Source organism: Mauremys mutica, chromosome 18 (assembly GCF_020497125.1).
Source record: "Mauremys mutica isolate MM-2020 ecotype Southern chromosome 18, ASM2049712v1, whole genome shotgun sequence".
NCBI lineage: Eukaryota > Metazoa > Chordata > Testudines > Geoemydidae > Mauremys > Mauremys mutica.
This window is the reverse complement of record NC_059089.1, coordinates 18,707,722-18,724,198: the sequence shown is the minus strand read 5'-3', so window position 1 is coordinate 18,724,198 and position 16,477 is coordinate 18,707,722. Positions and strand designations below refer to the sequence as shown.

Below are 16,477 nucleotides of genomic sequence, written 5' to 3'. Positions count from 1 at the left end.
GGGAAACACAGTGGGGTGGGGAAGATCTTGCCCAGCACCCACCTGCAGGTTAGTCCCCATGCTGGATTCCGGCCCATTTTACTCTCCCATTTTCATAACCACTCAGATCCCCATTAATAACAATACTGTTTATTTTAATTAAAGAAAATAAATGAAACAATAAGAGTTTGGGCGAGTCCCTTGGAATGGCTGCTGCCTGGAGAAGCCAAGTCTGAGTCACCAGCTGGAAGCCAAAAACAATCTCTTAGGAGAGGTGTCCTGCTTTTGGATTGAAAGTCCAGGGACAGGGGGCTGAGGGCCACACCTCCACCCAGCACGTACTTTCAGTTATTCTAGCATTTGCTCTCTCTCCTGGTCTGCCCCCTTGAAGTCAGCATCCAACTCACCCCCCTCAGATGGCTCCTTGAAACACTCAGCTTCCAACAAGCCTTTCAGAACTGACCTCTGCAAGATACTGGCACCTGTTCATTCCAGCACACCAGGAATTAAAGGTCCCGTACACAGAGGACCTGATTCTCCCTGCCTTGTATCTTATGAGAGTCTGTAAGTAGAGCTTATCTATCCAAGGTACTCATGTGACCTGCACTCACTGTAGTATCTGAGCACCTCCCAACACCCCATGATGTAGGGCATCCCCATTTAGAGATGCAGAACTGAGGCAGAAAGAGATTAAAGCCCAGATCCTGATTTCAGTGGAAGTCAAGAGTCTAAACACCTCTGAAGATCTGAGCCTGAGTGACTTTCCCAGGACCCCCACCAGAAATCTGTGCCAGTGCAGGGTGTTGAACTCAGGCCTCCCAAGTCCCAGACTAGGGCTCTAAGCCCGTTCCCTCCTATGCCATTATTACACGGTGCTCAGGATTAGCTAACGCTGTCTTTGCCCACGAACAGAGCTGAGTCCCCCATATGGATCAAACTGACAGGAACCGACTGGGTTTTAACAGCAGGCTGAAAGCGTTGGGAAGGGAAAAGCCTCCCTCTAGTGTCCGCAGTGTGGAAGTGATGCTGCATCCAGCCAATGCAGGCCAGGGAGAGGAGTTTGTGTGGGGGAGCCAGGTGCCTCGGGATCGCAGGGAATGCAGCAGCATGGGGAGCTTCAGGGACTGGGGTTGAACGGTCCCAGCAGAGCCTTAACATGCCCTGTTGCGCCCTGCAGTGTGTCATGGGGCACTGGGGTGCGTGTGGAGCGTTCAGGGCTGCTAGGAGAGGCGCACAAGCAAACAGTGTTCCTGGTACCTGCCCAGGAGAGACGCAGGGACCCATCCCCTGTGTGGGAGTGAGCGTTTGGGTCTTGGAACATTGGACAGCTACCCCCAGAGCTGCTAGCCTGCATCCCTCCAACCTTGACTCTCCCCACTCTGGCTTCCTCCTGCTCCGCTCCGCTCATGCTGCTCTCAGCTAGGTTGCTAAACCTCCCTCCCAGCCCTGTTCCATCCTCCTCCTCCCTGACCTCTGCTGTTCAGGCCCTCCCTGCTGAAATGTGCCCCTCCCTTGCCTTTCATGGCTCCATTCTCTCCTGCTAATTCCTTTGGCATCTCATCCGGTGTGTCCCCCTCCTCCCCTCTTCAGGGGGCATCCCCACAAGGCTCCGGCCTTGGCCCTCTCCTTTGCTCATGCAATGGCTTTTTATGAACAATCTCCACTCACACAGCTTCAGCTCCCGTCTTTAACTCACAGATCCACCTCTCCCCCCGACCTGCCAACCTCCTGCTCCCCCCTGCCCATCTCTGTCACTCAACACATCAACCTTCTCCCTGTCCCTTGCCCAGCCTACGCTGCACACTAACAGTATGGGCCTTCTGTTCTCACAATAGACTGGAGTATGTGTCCAGACCACACGTGTGTTATCACTTCCTGCAAACCGCACCAGCCTTCTGCAGGTTGCATTTGCTCCATTCCTAGGAAGTATCTGCAGGAGGAACTGGGATTTGCGTGACTCCTTTTTCTAAAGCTAATGGGAGAGATGCTGGGGTGCTCTGCAGCTGATAGCAGTGTCTTTATAAACCCAGGAGGGTATGTTCCTTTCCACGCCTCCACTGGGGACTGGCTATACCGCCCTAGCCTGGGTAGTGCACTGCACGGCACACAGAACCAGGAAGGGTGCAAAGTAACACAAGGATGGCTAGTGTATCAATGGGAAACTACAAGAACCCAGATGGTGCAAGCAGTAGCATTGTCTGAGTCAGTAATTAGCCAGCCCCCCCACCCCCGTGGTGCTGTGCAGCAGAAGTGCCGTCTTTCAGAGATGACATGAAACTGAGCTCCCAAACCCTTATGGTCATTAAAGATCCCAGGACCCTTTTTTCGAGAACAGGATGTACTAACCCTAGTGTCCTGGCCAGAATCTCCAGTCACATTCTGCTCCCCTAAATTCCCCCTGCGGTTTCAATTGGATACTGGGGTTTTTACTTCCTCTCCTAAACTGTTGTGCCATTTTACTGTGAGCTGTTAAACAGCTGCCACTTTCCACCCCAGAAGCAGCTGCACTTCACTGTTAGGTGAGGTCATTCTTGTAAGGCTTTCCTTTATAGAACTCTGGGAGCCTGCTGGAGGACAGATGCTAGAGGTATGTCATGTATTCTCCCCCCCCCCACACACACAACTACCAGCTGTTTTATAGCCCATGAACTGCAGTACAAGCAGAACGTAACATATGTATTATATTAAGATTTTTTTTTAATGGATACAGCTACAAGCACATAGCATCAGCTAAGAAAACAGGTCTCTGGAGAGGCCAGGAAGGCGGGTGAATCACGTCTTCTTCAGCACTGGGCAGGTGGCAACGGCTTGACATTTCTCTAACAGCAGTGAGTGCGTGTGCGGATTGAAGATGCCCAGTTGTTTTCCTAGGGAGGCAAATATGTGGCTGTGTGTCCCTGCCTCCCAGCCAAGCTGGGATCGTGCTGTGCTAGCTTTGCAACAACTGTTGTGCTTTCACAGAGCTGTCCTTGGGCAGGGAGAGGGGGAGAGTCTGACAACACCCAGCTGGGGCTTTCTTCTCCAGTGCCAGCTTTCGTGCAGAGGCGAGAACGAGCTGGCGTCTTCTGGGAAAGGAACAGGCCCTGTGGCACTTCCAGAGAGCTGGGCCATTGGGGTGAGGGAGGATCCACAATCCGCTCCAGCAGCCTTGCAAAAAGGGTTGACAGGTGGCTCTAGCTAACCCTGTTTCTAATAGTGTGAATGGCACCAAAGCACATTAGAATCAGCTTAAAAAGCCCCTAGGCTCTAGCATGATCTTACTTACACCAGTGGAAAATCAGGAGTCACGCCCCTGGAGTTATGCTACCGCAAAACCAGTGTGAATGAGAGCAGAAGGGATTAGATCTCTCTTGTCTATTGTACTGCTTGGCTCCAAGCTGGACCAACCCATTAGAGGAAGGGGAAAAGGGTGGCCATTGCCCACGTCAGAGGAGCATTCTATCTGTAGCCGTGCCCTGCAAGTGATCCCAGCTATTGGGAATTAGTCAAGCTTTAGCCAGGAGCCACTGGACTTGCGAGTGTCACTCCAGATCCATCTACCACGGCGGCAAAGCCTGAGGCAACTGCCCAGCTCTTCATCACTTCGCCTTTCCCGGTAGGGAGGGCAAGGGGATGCCAACGAGCTGCTGGGAATGACGGGCTGCAGCCAAGCTGAGCTTGAGAGCAGGGGTGACAGGGATGCAGCCACAAGAGCGAACATAGGCCGTGGCTAGTGACACACACACCCCCCTGGCCGACGTATTGAGTGGGATGGTGCCATCTACACAGAGACCATGCCGTTGGGCCAGTCACACCCCCAGAGTGCACTGGGATAGGCTGTGCCCCAGGGGATGCCAACAGCAGAGCTGCTCCGGACCAGTCCCCCCTTGGCAGAGCTGTGAAAGCACAAGAGGCGGGGTGTGGCCCATCCCTCGCACCTCAACCAGGTTAAGGCTCCTGCTGCACTTGCACTGATGCCCATTACAAGCAACGCTGTTGTGACGGCAGGATCCATGGAGCAGGCAGTTGTGTGCATCCCCCATAGGGGGCAGCACTGAGCCCTCAGTCCCACACCCCCACGGCGAGCTCTTCCTTCGATGCGCTCCCATTCTATTCAGGTGGCGCTGTGGTCCGTGAGCACCTCCCAGCAGAGCATGGAGTGACGTGACTAGCATCCGGCACAGGTGTATATGTTTCAAAGACCAGTGGAAGAAGCGGAAGGTGGGTTGGCCTGGGGATGGTCCTTAGTTCCGGCGGGAGTTTGTTCCACCGTCTGGGGTTGGCTCCCAAGATGGCTCTGGCTCCCGCATGGACAAGCTTTACCCTTTGGACTGGCAGTTCCGTTGAGCCTGCAGCGCGGAGCTGGGGGCTGCGGTCCTCGTCCCAGAGCTTCAGACTGAGACCTTGCCCCGCTGTTCGGTGGGAAGGCAGCGTAAGGAGCGGAGGGCAGGTTTGAGGTGCTCGTCAGTGAGCTGGGAGATGTCCATTGCTCTGCAGTTCCTTGTGGAGGTGGGGGCAATGGGGGTTGTCCATGGGGCCCTCTCACTGCCAGCTCGAGCAGCCCTCCGGCAGGCTCTGTAGAACCTCCTCCAGGTTCTGCTTGTCGGCTCTGATCTTCTGGAGGTCGCTCTCGAATGCCTGGATCTTCTGCCGCTGCTGCTCTGCCTCCCGCTGCAGATGGCTCAGTTTCCTCTCCAGGGCTCCGGGCCTGGCCAGGCGCAGCCGCAGGCGGTCCAGCTGGAGGTGGCTAGCGCTCAGCACAGTGTCTGTGCGCGTGTCCTGCTCCAGGTTGCCTGGGCGAGATGAAGAGGGGACAACAGTGAGGGAGGAGGCAGAGAGCCCCAGCAGCCCTGTGTGGAGCCAGGCCGAAGGGGCTTTAGACAGATGCTGGGCTCACGCCTCGGGGTGGGAATGAATTAAAAGGATATAAAGGGAGTTGGAAGCTTCCAACCACTGCAAAGAACGAAGGGGGGCGGTTAACGTAAACATGGCTCCCTACAGCACTGGGAACAACCTTATGGTACCTGGGGCGACACCCTCGCCCTGCATTGCCTTGCTCTGACCCTGGGCAAGTGACTTCCCATTCCATTCCTGCACCTGTGGCATGTGATCGCCCCCCCCCCCCGCCCCGCCCCGGCAAAGCACTTGGAGATCTGTGGCTTGGACGTGCAATGTCCTCAGTGCTGGGGAAACCTCAGGGCTGGCTCCAGGGTTTAAAAAAAAAAAGTCACAATCGCAATCAGCGGCACTTCAGCGGCAGCTCCACCGCGCCGCTTTCTTCTTTGGTGGCAATTCAGTGACTGGACCTTCCCTCTGAGAGGGACCGAGGGACCCGCCCCTTCCCCTTGGCCGCCCCAAGCATCTGCTTGCTGGGCTGGTGCCTGGAGCCGGCCCTGGGAAACCTGACCCTGAAATCGACTCATCACAGCGAGCGAAGCCAACCAGGCTAGTTTCACTGCTCAGACTACGCTAAATGCAGAAAAAGTCACTAACAGCATCCAGAGGGAGAAGTCTGTTCACTGTTGGGCCCCAGCTGAGATCACAGCCTCATTGTGCTAGGCACTGTATGTGCACACACCGGGAGAGGACGTCCTCGTCCCAGTGAGCTTAGAGCCTACAGAGGCAAGACAGGCAAAGGGTGTGGGGGGAACCAGAGCCCCCAAGAGGGGAAGTGGCTTGGCCAAGTTTGGCTGTTGAAATCCCTTTGGGGTCAGGAATCTCTGGCATTTTCAGTGACAGAGTTTTGACTCCCCTCTTCCCCTCTGCCCCAGATCTCAGTAATGTACATTAAAAACATCAAATAAAAAGATACAAAACATCCCGTTTCCTTGTGTGCCCCAATCTCCTGGCTCGGTAGGAAGCCTGACTCATGGCTGGCTGCCCTCCCGACACTCCACCCAGGCCATAGCTGACCCCACAATTACAGTCTGTTCTCACCACTGAGAATCCAACTGGGGGGTGGGGTGGGGGGAACCCACGCAAATCCAGCAGCAAGGTCCAGAGGCCAGGACAAAAGGCAGCTATGGATGTGGATTGTGCATCAGCCTCCCTAACCTTAGCTCCAAGTGCCCTACCCTAAGGAACCCTAACCCTAGGGCAGAAAGCCCTACCCTTAGGAACCCTAACCCTAGCTCCAAGTGCCCTACCCATAGGAACCCTAACCCTAGCTCCAAGTGTCCTACCCATAGGAACCCTAACCCTAGCTCCAAGTGTCCTACCCATAGGAACCCTAACCCTAGCTCCAAGTGGCCTACCCAGAGGAACCCTAACCCTAGCTCTAAGTGCCCTACGCATAGGAACCCTAACCCTAGCTCTAAGTGCCCTACGCATAGGAACCATTACCCTAGCTCCAAGTGCCCTAACCATAGGAAGCCTAACCCTAGGGCTGGAAGCCGAACCCTAACCCTAGGGTGGGAACCCCTACCCATAGGAACCCTAACCCTAGGTCGGGAACCCTACCCATAGGAACCCAAACCCTGGCTCCAAATGCCCTACCCATAGGAACCCTAACCCTAGGGCGGGATGCCCTACCTATAGGAACCCTAACCATAACTCCAAATGCCCTACCCATAGGAACCCTAACCCTAGGGCGGGATGCCCTACCCATAGGAACCCTAGCCAATCCCGTTCTTTTAGCGACTCAGGAGGCCAAAGACAACATCGGGAGAGACGTGCTCTCCTTGGCTGCGCCATGAGCAACTCTCAAGAAAGTGCAGGCTTAAAACAGAAAAGTCTAGCACTGCCTTTTGCCGGGGGAAACTGGAATTGCACACGGCGCGGCATGCTGACAGCGGGTGGAGAGTCTCCTTTCGCTCAAGGGGTTGAGGCTGTGGTTTCAGAGATGGAAGCTGTGGGTTTGATCCCTGGTGCGGCTATCAAGGTCCTAGTGACTGCGATGTATAGCAGAGACTCAGCTGTGGTGTCCTAGGTGGCTACAGATCTGTTGTAATAAAGATAGGGCCAAGATCCCAACTTGAACTGCAACATCTAAGTAAACAGAGGTGCCCAAACTGGATTTGGCTCACAGAGGAGCTATCACCGAGGGATTCCAGTAGGCCAAGCTTTGCAGAAGTATTTCCCTCTGAGGTCCCACTAGGGCATTTATCCCTCAGGAGATTTCTTCAAGATCAGGATGGTGGAAGCTTTCACGACACTCACAGGTCCCAGGCAGCACATGCTGCTGGAGTGGAACTGTCCCACATGACTGTACAACAGGGTTGACATACAGCTGGGTGGCTCAGAGGGCTTCAATGCCCAGGAAGGGGATGTGCCACCAGCGCACCGGGGTGGGTTCTTACCTAGGCTGCTGAGCAGGTTATTCAGGATCTTAATGTCCATCTCCAGGGAGCTCTGGGCTTCTCTGAGGCTCTTCTTAGCTTCACTCATCCCTGTTCTCACCTTCCAACATAGACACGGAGGTGCATTAGCCACCCCCAAGATAACAAACCATATGGCGGATTCTTGCTGCCAGTGCCAACAGATCAGCCCCATGTGGGTGATCCCATGGATGGCATCCCGGCCTGCGTGTGGGGGATTCTCCAGTGTATGCCACATGTGCCTTGCATGCCATGGTGCCCTCGGGTTTCTTGGACAGAGCCTCAGTCCAAACAAATCGCTGAGATTTCCAGCTTTGTGCCTGCCTTCAGAATCAATGCTGTGGGAGCAGGGGGGCGGGTCACTGGAGAGGAAAGGGGGGCTCTTACCCACAGTCCCATGGGATGCAGCTCACCTGGTGAGATGCCTCTAGCTCTTCCCCGAGTTCCTTGGACACGTGCTCCTGCCTTGAGATTTCTGCCAGGGTTACATTGACTTGCTTGGCGAGCTCACTGGCACGCTTGCGTTCCCGCTTCCCTTCCCTCAGCACAGCCTGGGACCTCTGCACGGCGTGGCAGCACATGGTTACAAAGGGGAAGGATCGGTAGGAGTTGGCTTTTGCATAGCTCCTCTCCCGTCCCATCCCCTCCTTGTGCTGAGACAAGACGTCCTCTTACAGAGACTATCAACAGAGCTAGGTTGGTAGCCCAGACCCCACCATCGAACAATAAGAGCCCCCGGGTCACTCACCTGGTGGCGTAAGCAAAGGCTCCGTAAGAGGGATGCTGAGCTCGGTGAGCGCATGCACCAGCCCTGCCCTCCTGACACAGGAACTCAAGTTAGCCGGAGCAAGAAACATGCTGCAAAGCCAGCCCAGCATGACTCAAGAGAGGGCCTTGGATCTAAAGGGCAAGGGATGCTGCATGCCAGGAGACAGGGCTGTGTGGGGATCGGGGGGCTGTAGGTTAGAATCAAGGCTGAGTGGCAGAAGGGGTTCTGAACTGCTCTTAGGAAAGACAGAGGATGCTGCCGGTCAGGATGAGGGCGCATTGGCAGAGCTGGGGGGGGGATCCTGTACCTGGGCAGCAGAGGGCGCTGCAGGTCAGGATGGGGGCGCATTGGCAGAGCTGGGGGCATGGATCCTGTACCAGGGCAGCAGGGGGCGCTGCAGGTCAGGATGGGGGTGCATTGGCAGAGCTGGGGGGGGATCCTGTACCAGGGCAGCAGGGGGTGCTGCAGGTCAGGATGGGGGCGCATTGGCAGAGCTGGGGGGGGGAATCTTGTACCAGGGCAGCAGAGGGCGCTGCAGGTCAGGATGGGGGCGCATTGGCAGAGCTGGGGGCATGGATCCTGTACCAGGGCAGCAGGGGGCGCTGCCGGTCAGGATGAGGGCACATTGGCAGAGCTATGCTGGGGAAGCCCATGCAGCATCTCTCTGCATTAAGCCTGACTCCAGCTCCCCCTTCACTTGCCATGTGCCAGACTCCCAGCAAGCCCTGCTTAGGTTTGTACTGGCCCCCTCTCTATGCATCACCCCCTCGGTTGAGCACCAGCCTTGCAAACCTTGGAGCTCTCTCTGGCGACTCCCTCTGCTTCTCTGACCGTCTTCTTGGCTGCGGTGGAGACAGACACAGTGTTTCCCAGCATCCTCTCTGCCTGTCTGATCTTCTTCTGGGCATCCACGATCACTCTGTCCCGGACGATGGCCAGCTTCCTGCTCACGGCGGCCTGCCCCTTCTGACGCACAAACACCCTCTTCGCCCCTGCAGACAAAGGCAGCGTTCAAGAGAATGGGCCCCTCCACCCCAGCTTGCACAGGTGTAACCTCCTGGACATCAACAGAGATAATCCTGATCTACGCTGGGGCCAACAAGAGGAGAATCAGGCTCAGCAGAACCAGAGGGAGAACCCCAGCAACCTCCAGGCATTAGAATCTCCCTGGAAACAGGCGGAGACAGAACCAACCTTCCCCCCCCAGCATCAAAGCAGGAGGGAAATAAATCCATCCTCAAACCGTAGTGAGGAGCCAGCCGAGCTGGAGGACTGGTCATGGCCTTGCACCCCATCGCCTCTAGGTCACTGGGTCAAAGGCCGCCATACATCACACATTGGTCTATCCCATGACACCCCGAGAAAGGAGCTAGAGGAGCCTCCGTTCAGTGGATGGGAGCCCATTGCATCACCGTCGGCAGCCTCAGCACAGAGAGCAGGAGCGGAATGGGCTGGGAGAAGGGCAGCATGGGGAAGTTGGCACTGGTGCTGCTCAGGTGGTACCTGTACTAGCAGCCTCCGAGAGGTTTTAACCCCCACGGCTTGGCAGACGCCATGCCGTCCAGCCACGTCTGCTGCCGTACAGTGCGGGGAGGGACGCCCCCCAGTGCATCAGTGTTTGACTGATCGGAAACGAGAGCAGAGCCACGTGCACTCCACCCCCCCAGTCAGGTCCCATTCTCGGTGCTGGGAGTCCCCGTCGCTGCAGAAAGCAGATCAGAGAACTCCTTGCTGGCAGTGCGTTTTCCCTGCTCCATCTGCATTAGCCTCGGACTCCTGCAGGGGCTCTGAACTCCATGGGGCTGAGCAGGGTGGAGCCCCCGGGTGTCCCACTGCAAGGCAGGGTTGGCACATCCCACCCCCTGGCTCTGCTGGGATAAGCGGCGGGAGCTGAGCTCTGGTGAGATGCTTTGGGCAGCAATTGTTACCTTCCAAGCTGGACAGCAGGGACTTTGCTTCAGAGACCACGGCCTTTCCGTGCGAAACTGACGAGACTGCCAGAGTCCGGGCAGCATCAACCCCCTTCCGCAGCTGCAGGGGAAGGAGAGGCAGGAGTGAGATCTAGGGGCGTGAGGGCGTCTCACCGGGGGAGCCGTCCTGCTGATCCGACCATGCTATCCAGAGACTGCTTGGGGGGTTTTCTATAGGGAGGAGAGCTGGGGGGGGGAAGACACGTTCTGGGCTGACTCCAGGGGACCTAGGCACTGCCCTCTGCATCTGAGAGCCCTACAGGGCCCAGGGAACAGAACTGTGCCCGGCTTGAAATGTTCCGGCTCCAATTCTGCCCTGGCCTGCCTGGGTGAACCCCCAGTGAAGGGTTTTTTGGCCGGGGAAGTGTCTCTGCCCTCCCTGCCCCTGTTCCTCAGCCCCGAGTGGGCTCAGCAGGGCAAGCATGGGTGCCAGGGAGGTTGGGCTCATCCAGTTCTCTGTGGCCAAAAGGACTGCAGCAGGAGGCAGGGCCTAGAGAGAGGGTAGGGTGGGTGGGAGAGGAAGGGATGAAGGAAGCTGCGGGCTCCTGCTGGGATGCAGAGGCCTCTGTCCCCGGAAAGGAGGGAGAATCTCACTCTCCCCACTCCTGGCTGCCCTGGTGGGTGCAGATGGATGCAGACGAGTTATCACCCCGCAGCCTAAATCAGTGACAGGCTCCGAGTTTGCCAGGAAAGTAGCTCCCTGCTTTCAGCCCACGGCCACCTTTCCCTGAGACACTCGCCTGCTGAAACTGCTGAGCCCTCTGCAGCTCTGGGCGCGGCGCGACCATCAGAGAATCCCACGCATCCAGGACCAGGCGCTCTGTCGCCTCCACCCCCTGCTCCAGCTCCATCAGCTCCCGAGTCAGGGCTCCGGTCTGCACCACTAGGGAGCGCTGTGGGATCAGGCACCAAAACAGCTTGGTCAGAAAGCGGATGCTGTGGGGAGGGGGCCTCTCCCATTGCTCCAAGCCCCCGGCACCAGAGAGGGAGGGAATGCGCTCAGAGGAAGGCTCTCTAGTGGTCAGAGCACAGGACGGCGAGTCAGGAGACCCGGGGCTCCGTTCCTGGCTTAAAGTGGGGATAATCAGCCGCCCCAAAAGGCCCCTAGAGGCAGGGGAGCTCTGAGCTGCTGCTGCACTTACCAGCCTTCTCAGGCTGGGAACTGCCCCCGTCCCTCCCCGGCCAGCCAGCACCTGGGGATGGAGCAAGGCCATGCCAGCCGCACTACGATCACCCCCAGGGCCACGCCAGAGGTGGCCCAGACTGTCCCCTGGCTGGCTCAGCACAAAGGCAGCGAGCTAAGCTGGCTGGTCTAGTGGGAAGGAGCTGGATGGGCAAGTGTCTTCATCTCTCCTGTGCCTCAACTCCCTCCCCGTCTCGCAGGGGTGTGAGGATACAATCCAGGCACAAGATACCACAGTGATCTAGACAAATGACTCGGCCATGGAGCCTGAACCTCCCTTCCCCCCTAGAGGGGCCCTGCCGGGTTGGGACCGGGGCACGCTGCCGGGTGGGACCCGTCTGAGTCTCCAGCCCTGCAGTCGATAGCATTAGCAAGTACTAAAGGCTGCCCACCAGCTGTGGAGCATCGAGCTTCGAGAGGTTCTTTGCCATGTCTGCATTAGCTTGGCGGATGGATGCAAAGGTTCTCTTGGCCTCAGCTGCCACCTCCAGCATGCCAGCAGCCAGCTCTTCCTGCGCCCGCTGGATTTCCTGGTACCTGAACAGAAGGGGCGCAAGACAAACCTGTGATCTCGCAGCAGGAAAGGGGCCCGGGCTGCTCGCTGCAGGCGAAAGGACACAGTGAGCTGGCAGTTGGCCAGGCGTGCAGGGCTCAGGGGATTGCTGATGTAGGGGGTCCCCTCTAGCCTGCTGGGTTTGAGGCTGGTCCAGACTGATCGTGGCCTGGGAACCAGCACTACCCGGCGGCACTTTGGTGGCTTGTGTGCAACGAGTTTGATGGGTCTCAGCCCAGGTGTCCACAGCACAAAACCACCATAACCAACCCCCTTGTTGGCAGGCTTGGTAAAGAGGCCACGGACTGAATGGGCCATGCAGACAGTTCCCCTCTTGCCCTGGCAGCTGGGGTTGAGGCACATTGGGTGGGGAAACCTGGGCAGGTCTAGAGAGTTCCTGTGCCACACTGGCACTCAGCTCCCATAGACACACTGCTGACCCCATACCGGTCTTCCAGCTCTCTCTTGCGCTCCAGGCTAGTGCTGTCCTCCAGGATGCTCTGCAGGAGAGTGTAGCTGGTGTTGGAAGCGAGCAGGGCTCTCCTGGCCACAGACTCCAGCTCTGCTGCTGCATCCCCGTGACTGCAGAGACACCCCCCCCCAAGAGATGCTATCAGATGTGAGCCCTGAGGTTACGCCCCAGAAACAGGGCATAGATGGGCTCTAAGCTCATGCTGTCAGGCTGGCCTGAGCTCTCTGTCTCAGGCGACAGAACTAGATCAGGTCGGCTGGATCGTCACCATTCGACCGACACCCGCAGCAAGACCGGAACGATTCCAGTGAGGATGCATGAGGCAGAATGGCATCCAGCTCCCGGCTCCAGAGTCCACGGTGCCTGTTGGGCTCCTTGCTCCAGTGGCTGGATCCCAGGAGGGCAGGTGGTGTGACCACCCCTCGCCTGCACCTCTCTGCAGAGGACAGCGTGATCCAGAGCGTGCCTGCGTCACTGCACGGTCCGTGCACTTGGCTGATTACTGAGAACACTCCCTGCACGGGGTGCTTAGAGCACACAGGACGAGAGCAGGCCCCTGTCCTGAGAGCTTCTCCCTGCCTCAGGCACAACACATGGGTCAGCAGGCCAGGAGGCATGAGGATGGTCAATGAGCAGCTCAGAGCAGGGGATCCACAAGAGGACTGGCTTTAAGGATGGAGGTTTTTTTGGGGGGGGTTGCTTCCAAGAGTGAGGGGGAGCCTGAAAAGAGGCCGGAGGCTGAGTGGGAGGAGGAGGGAACGGCCGCAGAGATACAGGCGGGGCAGAGCCTTGGAGAGAAAACACAGTGCACGGACCAGGGAAGCCAGCGAGCGGACTGCAGGAGGAGGAGGTGTCAGAGTGAGGCGAACATGCTTTGAACAGACTGCGGGAGGTGTGCCCTTGTGCGCACGTGGACATGATCCATGGGTGTGAATGTGCAGGCATCTGTGTGTGCATCTGTGTGCACGCATGTCCAAGGTGCGGTACCTGGCAGCCAGCGCCCGGGACTCCAGTGCGAGGCGACTCCAGCTGGTGGGCTGCTGGGAAATGTCGGGAGGAATTACCTTAAAAAAAACCACATAAAACATGAACGTGAAGCCCCAGCGTTCAGCCCCCAGGTCCCCTCTGCGGGGACAGCACTGTACCCACTACCAGTGGCTAGGGCTGGGCAGGCTCCTTCCATGTCACCTTCTGGGTGAGTCTTGCTGGATGGCTCTGAATGCACCTTCCTAGGGCTCTCCCCAGCCTTTCCTGGTGGGAAGAACAACCCGCCGCACCCCCCCACCAGGATCTCATGGGGGTGGCAGAGTCACTGGACGGATTTCCCCTGGATTAGAAAGAGAGCAAAGGAAGAAATCTCAACCCTGCAAGGTTGAAAGGTCAGCCAGGGGGTGGGGCGCTTTGTTTGCCTATTGGTGCTGCTCCTTTACTGGAGGAGCAGGTCATTGATTCAGGTCCTACTACACCCCACGAGCCTGGTCCCTGCCGGGCTGGGAAAGGAACAAGGGCCTTCCCTGGTGGGGCACCACCACTAGCACCTAGCACGGCTCAGAGTCATTTTATGCCGCGGGAGAGGGATTGAGAGAAGCCCAGTGTGAGCCAGGCACCATTGTCGCTAGCGTAGCTGCAGCCTGCTGGAGCTCCCGCTGCGTGGCCCGCAGCCCGGCGCTGATTTCCGACAGGAGGATGCAGGTTTTCTCGTCACCGCCGCTGGCGCAGCCCACGGTCCCGCTGGCGTTCCTCAGCCGACCCCACGCGGTGCCCACTGAGCCCTCCAGCTGGTCAATCTGCTCCAGGAACAGCGCCTTGGCATCTGCAAGCAGCACAGGGAGAGCTCTCCTGCAGCCATCACCCCTTCCCGGGGGGAGCCCCGTGCTGATGCATTGCCGTCTCCTGCCCAGGGGAGCGGAGTGGCGCTCTGGCCCAGCGAGTGCATGCTCACATGGCAAGCAGAACGTCTTCCCCGCCTAACAGGTTCTAACGCCAGGGGGTTCTGATGACAGACGGTTGGATTCCTCCACTACACCTAAGTCCACCCTCTTGAGCCCTCCTTCACAATTCCCCACAATTCTCCAGTTCCTGGGCAATACCCAAATACTGGTGGCCATTAATCCTCCCTGCACTGAGTCGTTAGTGAGCCCAGCTCTGACCATTTACCCCGCCACGGGGTGACCAGATGTCCCGATTTTATAGGGACAGTCCCAATTTTTGGGTCTTTTTCTTATATAGGCTCCTATTACCTCCCACCCCCGTCCCGATTTTTCACATTTGCTGTCTGGGAACCCTAACCCTGCGGGTCCCTCCAGCCACCTCATCCTCTTCTCTGAGCCCCCTGCAGTTTGTCGGTAACGTGATGCCCACAGCTGCTGCACAGCCCGGGGACAAGATCTTTAAGGCAGTGCAGGGGCAGGTTCCCAAGGCTCAGCACCCACAACTGCAGCCAGATTTCCAAGCGTGCTCTGCACCCAGACGCCCCACCGTGACACCGGCAGGTAGATTTCCAACAGAGGGCTCAGCCCTCAACATGCACCCAGTGCACCGAGTTGTTGTGCAAAGGTCCCCTGACTCCAGTGCCTGACGGGGAACGATGCTCCTCTCTGCTCTGACCCCTGCTGACTGGAGGAGCACTGGGATCCCCTCTGTACGCGAGGGACGCGTTCCTCTGCACTGGGCGGCTGGCTCTCACACTGCTCTCTAGCGACCCCCTCGGGCCACAGGAACGCGGGGCGGAACCAGGCTCTGGAGGGAGCCCCGTCTATGTGACTCTTACGCTGCCTTCGTCCCTGTCGCCCCCGAGCGCCGTGGAGAGTAACCAATGTGCACCGCTCCTCTCCCAGGGCTCTCCCTGCACTGACCCCAGGAGATGAGCCTCCCCGGCCTCTGCCCCTCTCTACCTGGCAGCTGGTCTCCTCGGGGCTCCTCTCCTAGCGCTGGGTAAGGGGTCCGGGGGCTGCTGCAGTCTGGTTTCTGCAGCCACACCTCCATCTGCTGCAGCTTGGCCTTCAGCTTGTCAGCCTGCGAGGGCAATGGGGTGTTTCAGAGAGGACGGCTTGTGGCGCACAGGCAGGGCGGTGTGTGGGCAGGGACAGGCTGGTGCATTGGGCCAGGCTGAGCAGGGCGGTATATAGGACAGGGGGCATATAGGTAAATGTAGGGTAGGTGTATAGGGCCGGGGCAAGGTAGGATGAAGGGCCGGGGCACTTGGAGCGGGCACAGCACATGGGGGTTGGGGAATGGCAGTGTGAGGGGCGAGGGGGCATGAGAAAGAGGGGAGCAAATGCGGCTCTGTGAGTATGAAGGGCTGTCAGGGTGGGTCAGGGGTGCGCCGGGCGAAGGGGATTCTAGGCAGGCGCGTGCAGAGAAAGCCGGGGGCTCGGGGGCAGGGGAGGGTCAGCACAATCAAGGAGGCAGGGGAGCGGGGGTCAGATTCGTAATGGTCCAGGCCAGAAGGGTCCATTCTAGTCTGACCTGCTGCATATCACAGGCCACAGCGTTCCATCCAGACACCCTGTACTGACCCCTGAGGAGAGCGGGGGGCCCGGGGTGCTGCTAAAGGGCCTGGACAGGCAGGGGGGCCGAAGCTGCTCTGGCCCTGGAGGAAGCCTGCAAGGAGGGAGGGGCTCCTGGCTGTGCGATCCCCTTGGCAGAGGGCGTGGCGGGAGGGAGGGCGGGCGCCGTACCTCGTCCTTCACCAGGCCGTAGCAGACGGGACACTCCTGGCACAGAGACCTCTCCGGGGCGTAGAAGAAGTTCACCTCGCACCGATCACACTTGTAGCCCACAAAGCCCCTCCTGCAGACGCACGTGCTGTTCTCGTGGCACTGTGGGGTGACGGCGCCCAGTGGGGAGCAGTTGCAGGCTGCACACAAGGGACAGCGGGGTCAGGGGACAGCAGCAGGCACGAGCCAGACCCCGAGGGTAGAGGTGGGACGCTGCGTCCCTGCCAATGTCCAAGTCAGTCCATGGACTGGAGCCATGACCAGTCAGCCCAGAGGCTCAGGCAGAGACCCTGCTCTCCAGAATGATGCCAATGGGAAGAGGAGCTCCACTGAATCCAAAGCAGTCACTCCAGATTTGAACCAGTGCAATCAAAACCAGAGCCTGGCCCACAGAGAACACACGGCTGAACACACGGCTGACTGCCCTCCTCTAGTGCCTCTTCTCCCAGCCTCCCCAAGGGCTTCAGACACGAGCCCCGGACTGCCAGGAGAAGCAGGCCAGAACCTCACCTCCCCTGTGCAGCGAGGGTCACAGGG

General features: G+C 58.3%; 1 protein-coding gene across 1 annotated transcript in view; it reads right to left on the bottom strand.

Annotated features, from left to right (window-relative positions):
- Positions 1 to 4,370: 4,370 nt before the first annotated feature.
- The window catches only part of LAMC3 (laminin subunit gamma 3), a 43,879-nt gene continuing 31,772 nt past the window's right edge, over positions 4,371 to 16,477 (bottom strand). The window contains exons 17-28 of the mRNA XM_044993018.1: positions 15,902 to 16,080; positions 15,116 to 15,236; positions 13,829 to 14,034; positions 13,209 to 13,285; positions 12,197 to 12,331; positions 11,589 to 11,733; positions 10,754 to 10,906; positions 9,972 to 10,074; positions 8,836 to 9,035; positions 7,688 to 7,834; positions 7,257 to 7,356; positions 4,371 to 4,751 (exon numbers count right to left, since the gene is read on the bottom strand). Of these exons, the coding sequence (XP_044848953.1) occupies positions 4,501 to 4,751; positions 7,257 to 7,356; positions 7,688 to 7,834; positions 8,836 to 9,035; positions 9,972 to 10,074; positions 10,754 to 10,906; positions 11,589 to 11,733; positions 12,197 to 12,331; positions 13,209 to 13,285; positions 13,829 to 14,034; positions 15,116 to 15,236; positions 15,902 to 16,080 (1,817 nt within the window). The 3' untranslated portion in view covers positions 4,371 to 4,500. The remainder of the gene's footprint in view (positions 4,752 to 7,256; positions 7,357 to 7,687; positions 7,835 to 8,835; positions 9,036 to 9,971; positions 10,075 to 10,753; positions 10,907 to 11,588; positions 11,734 to 12,196; positions 12,332 to 13,208; positions 13,286 to 13,828; positions 14,035 to 15,115; positions 15,237 to 15,901; positions 16,081 to 16,477) is intronic.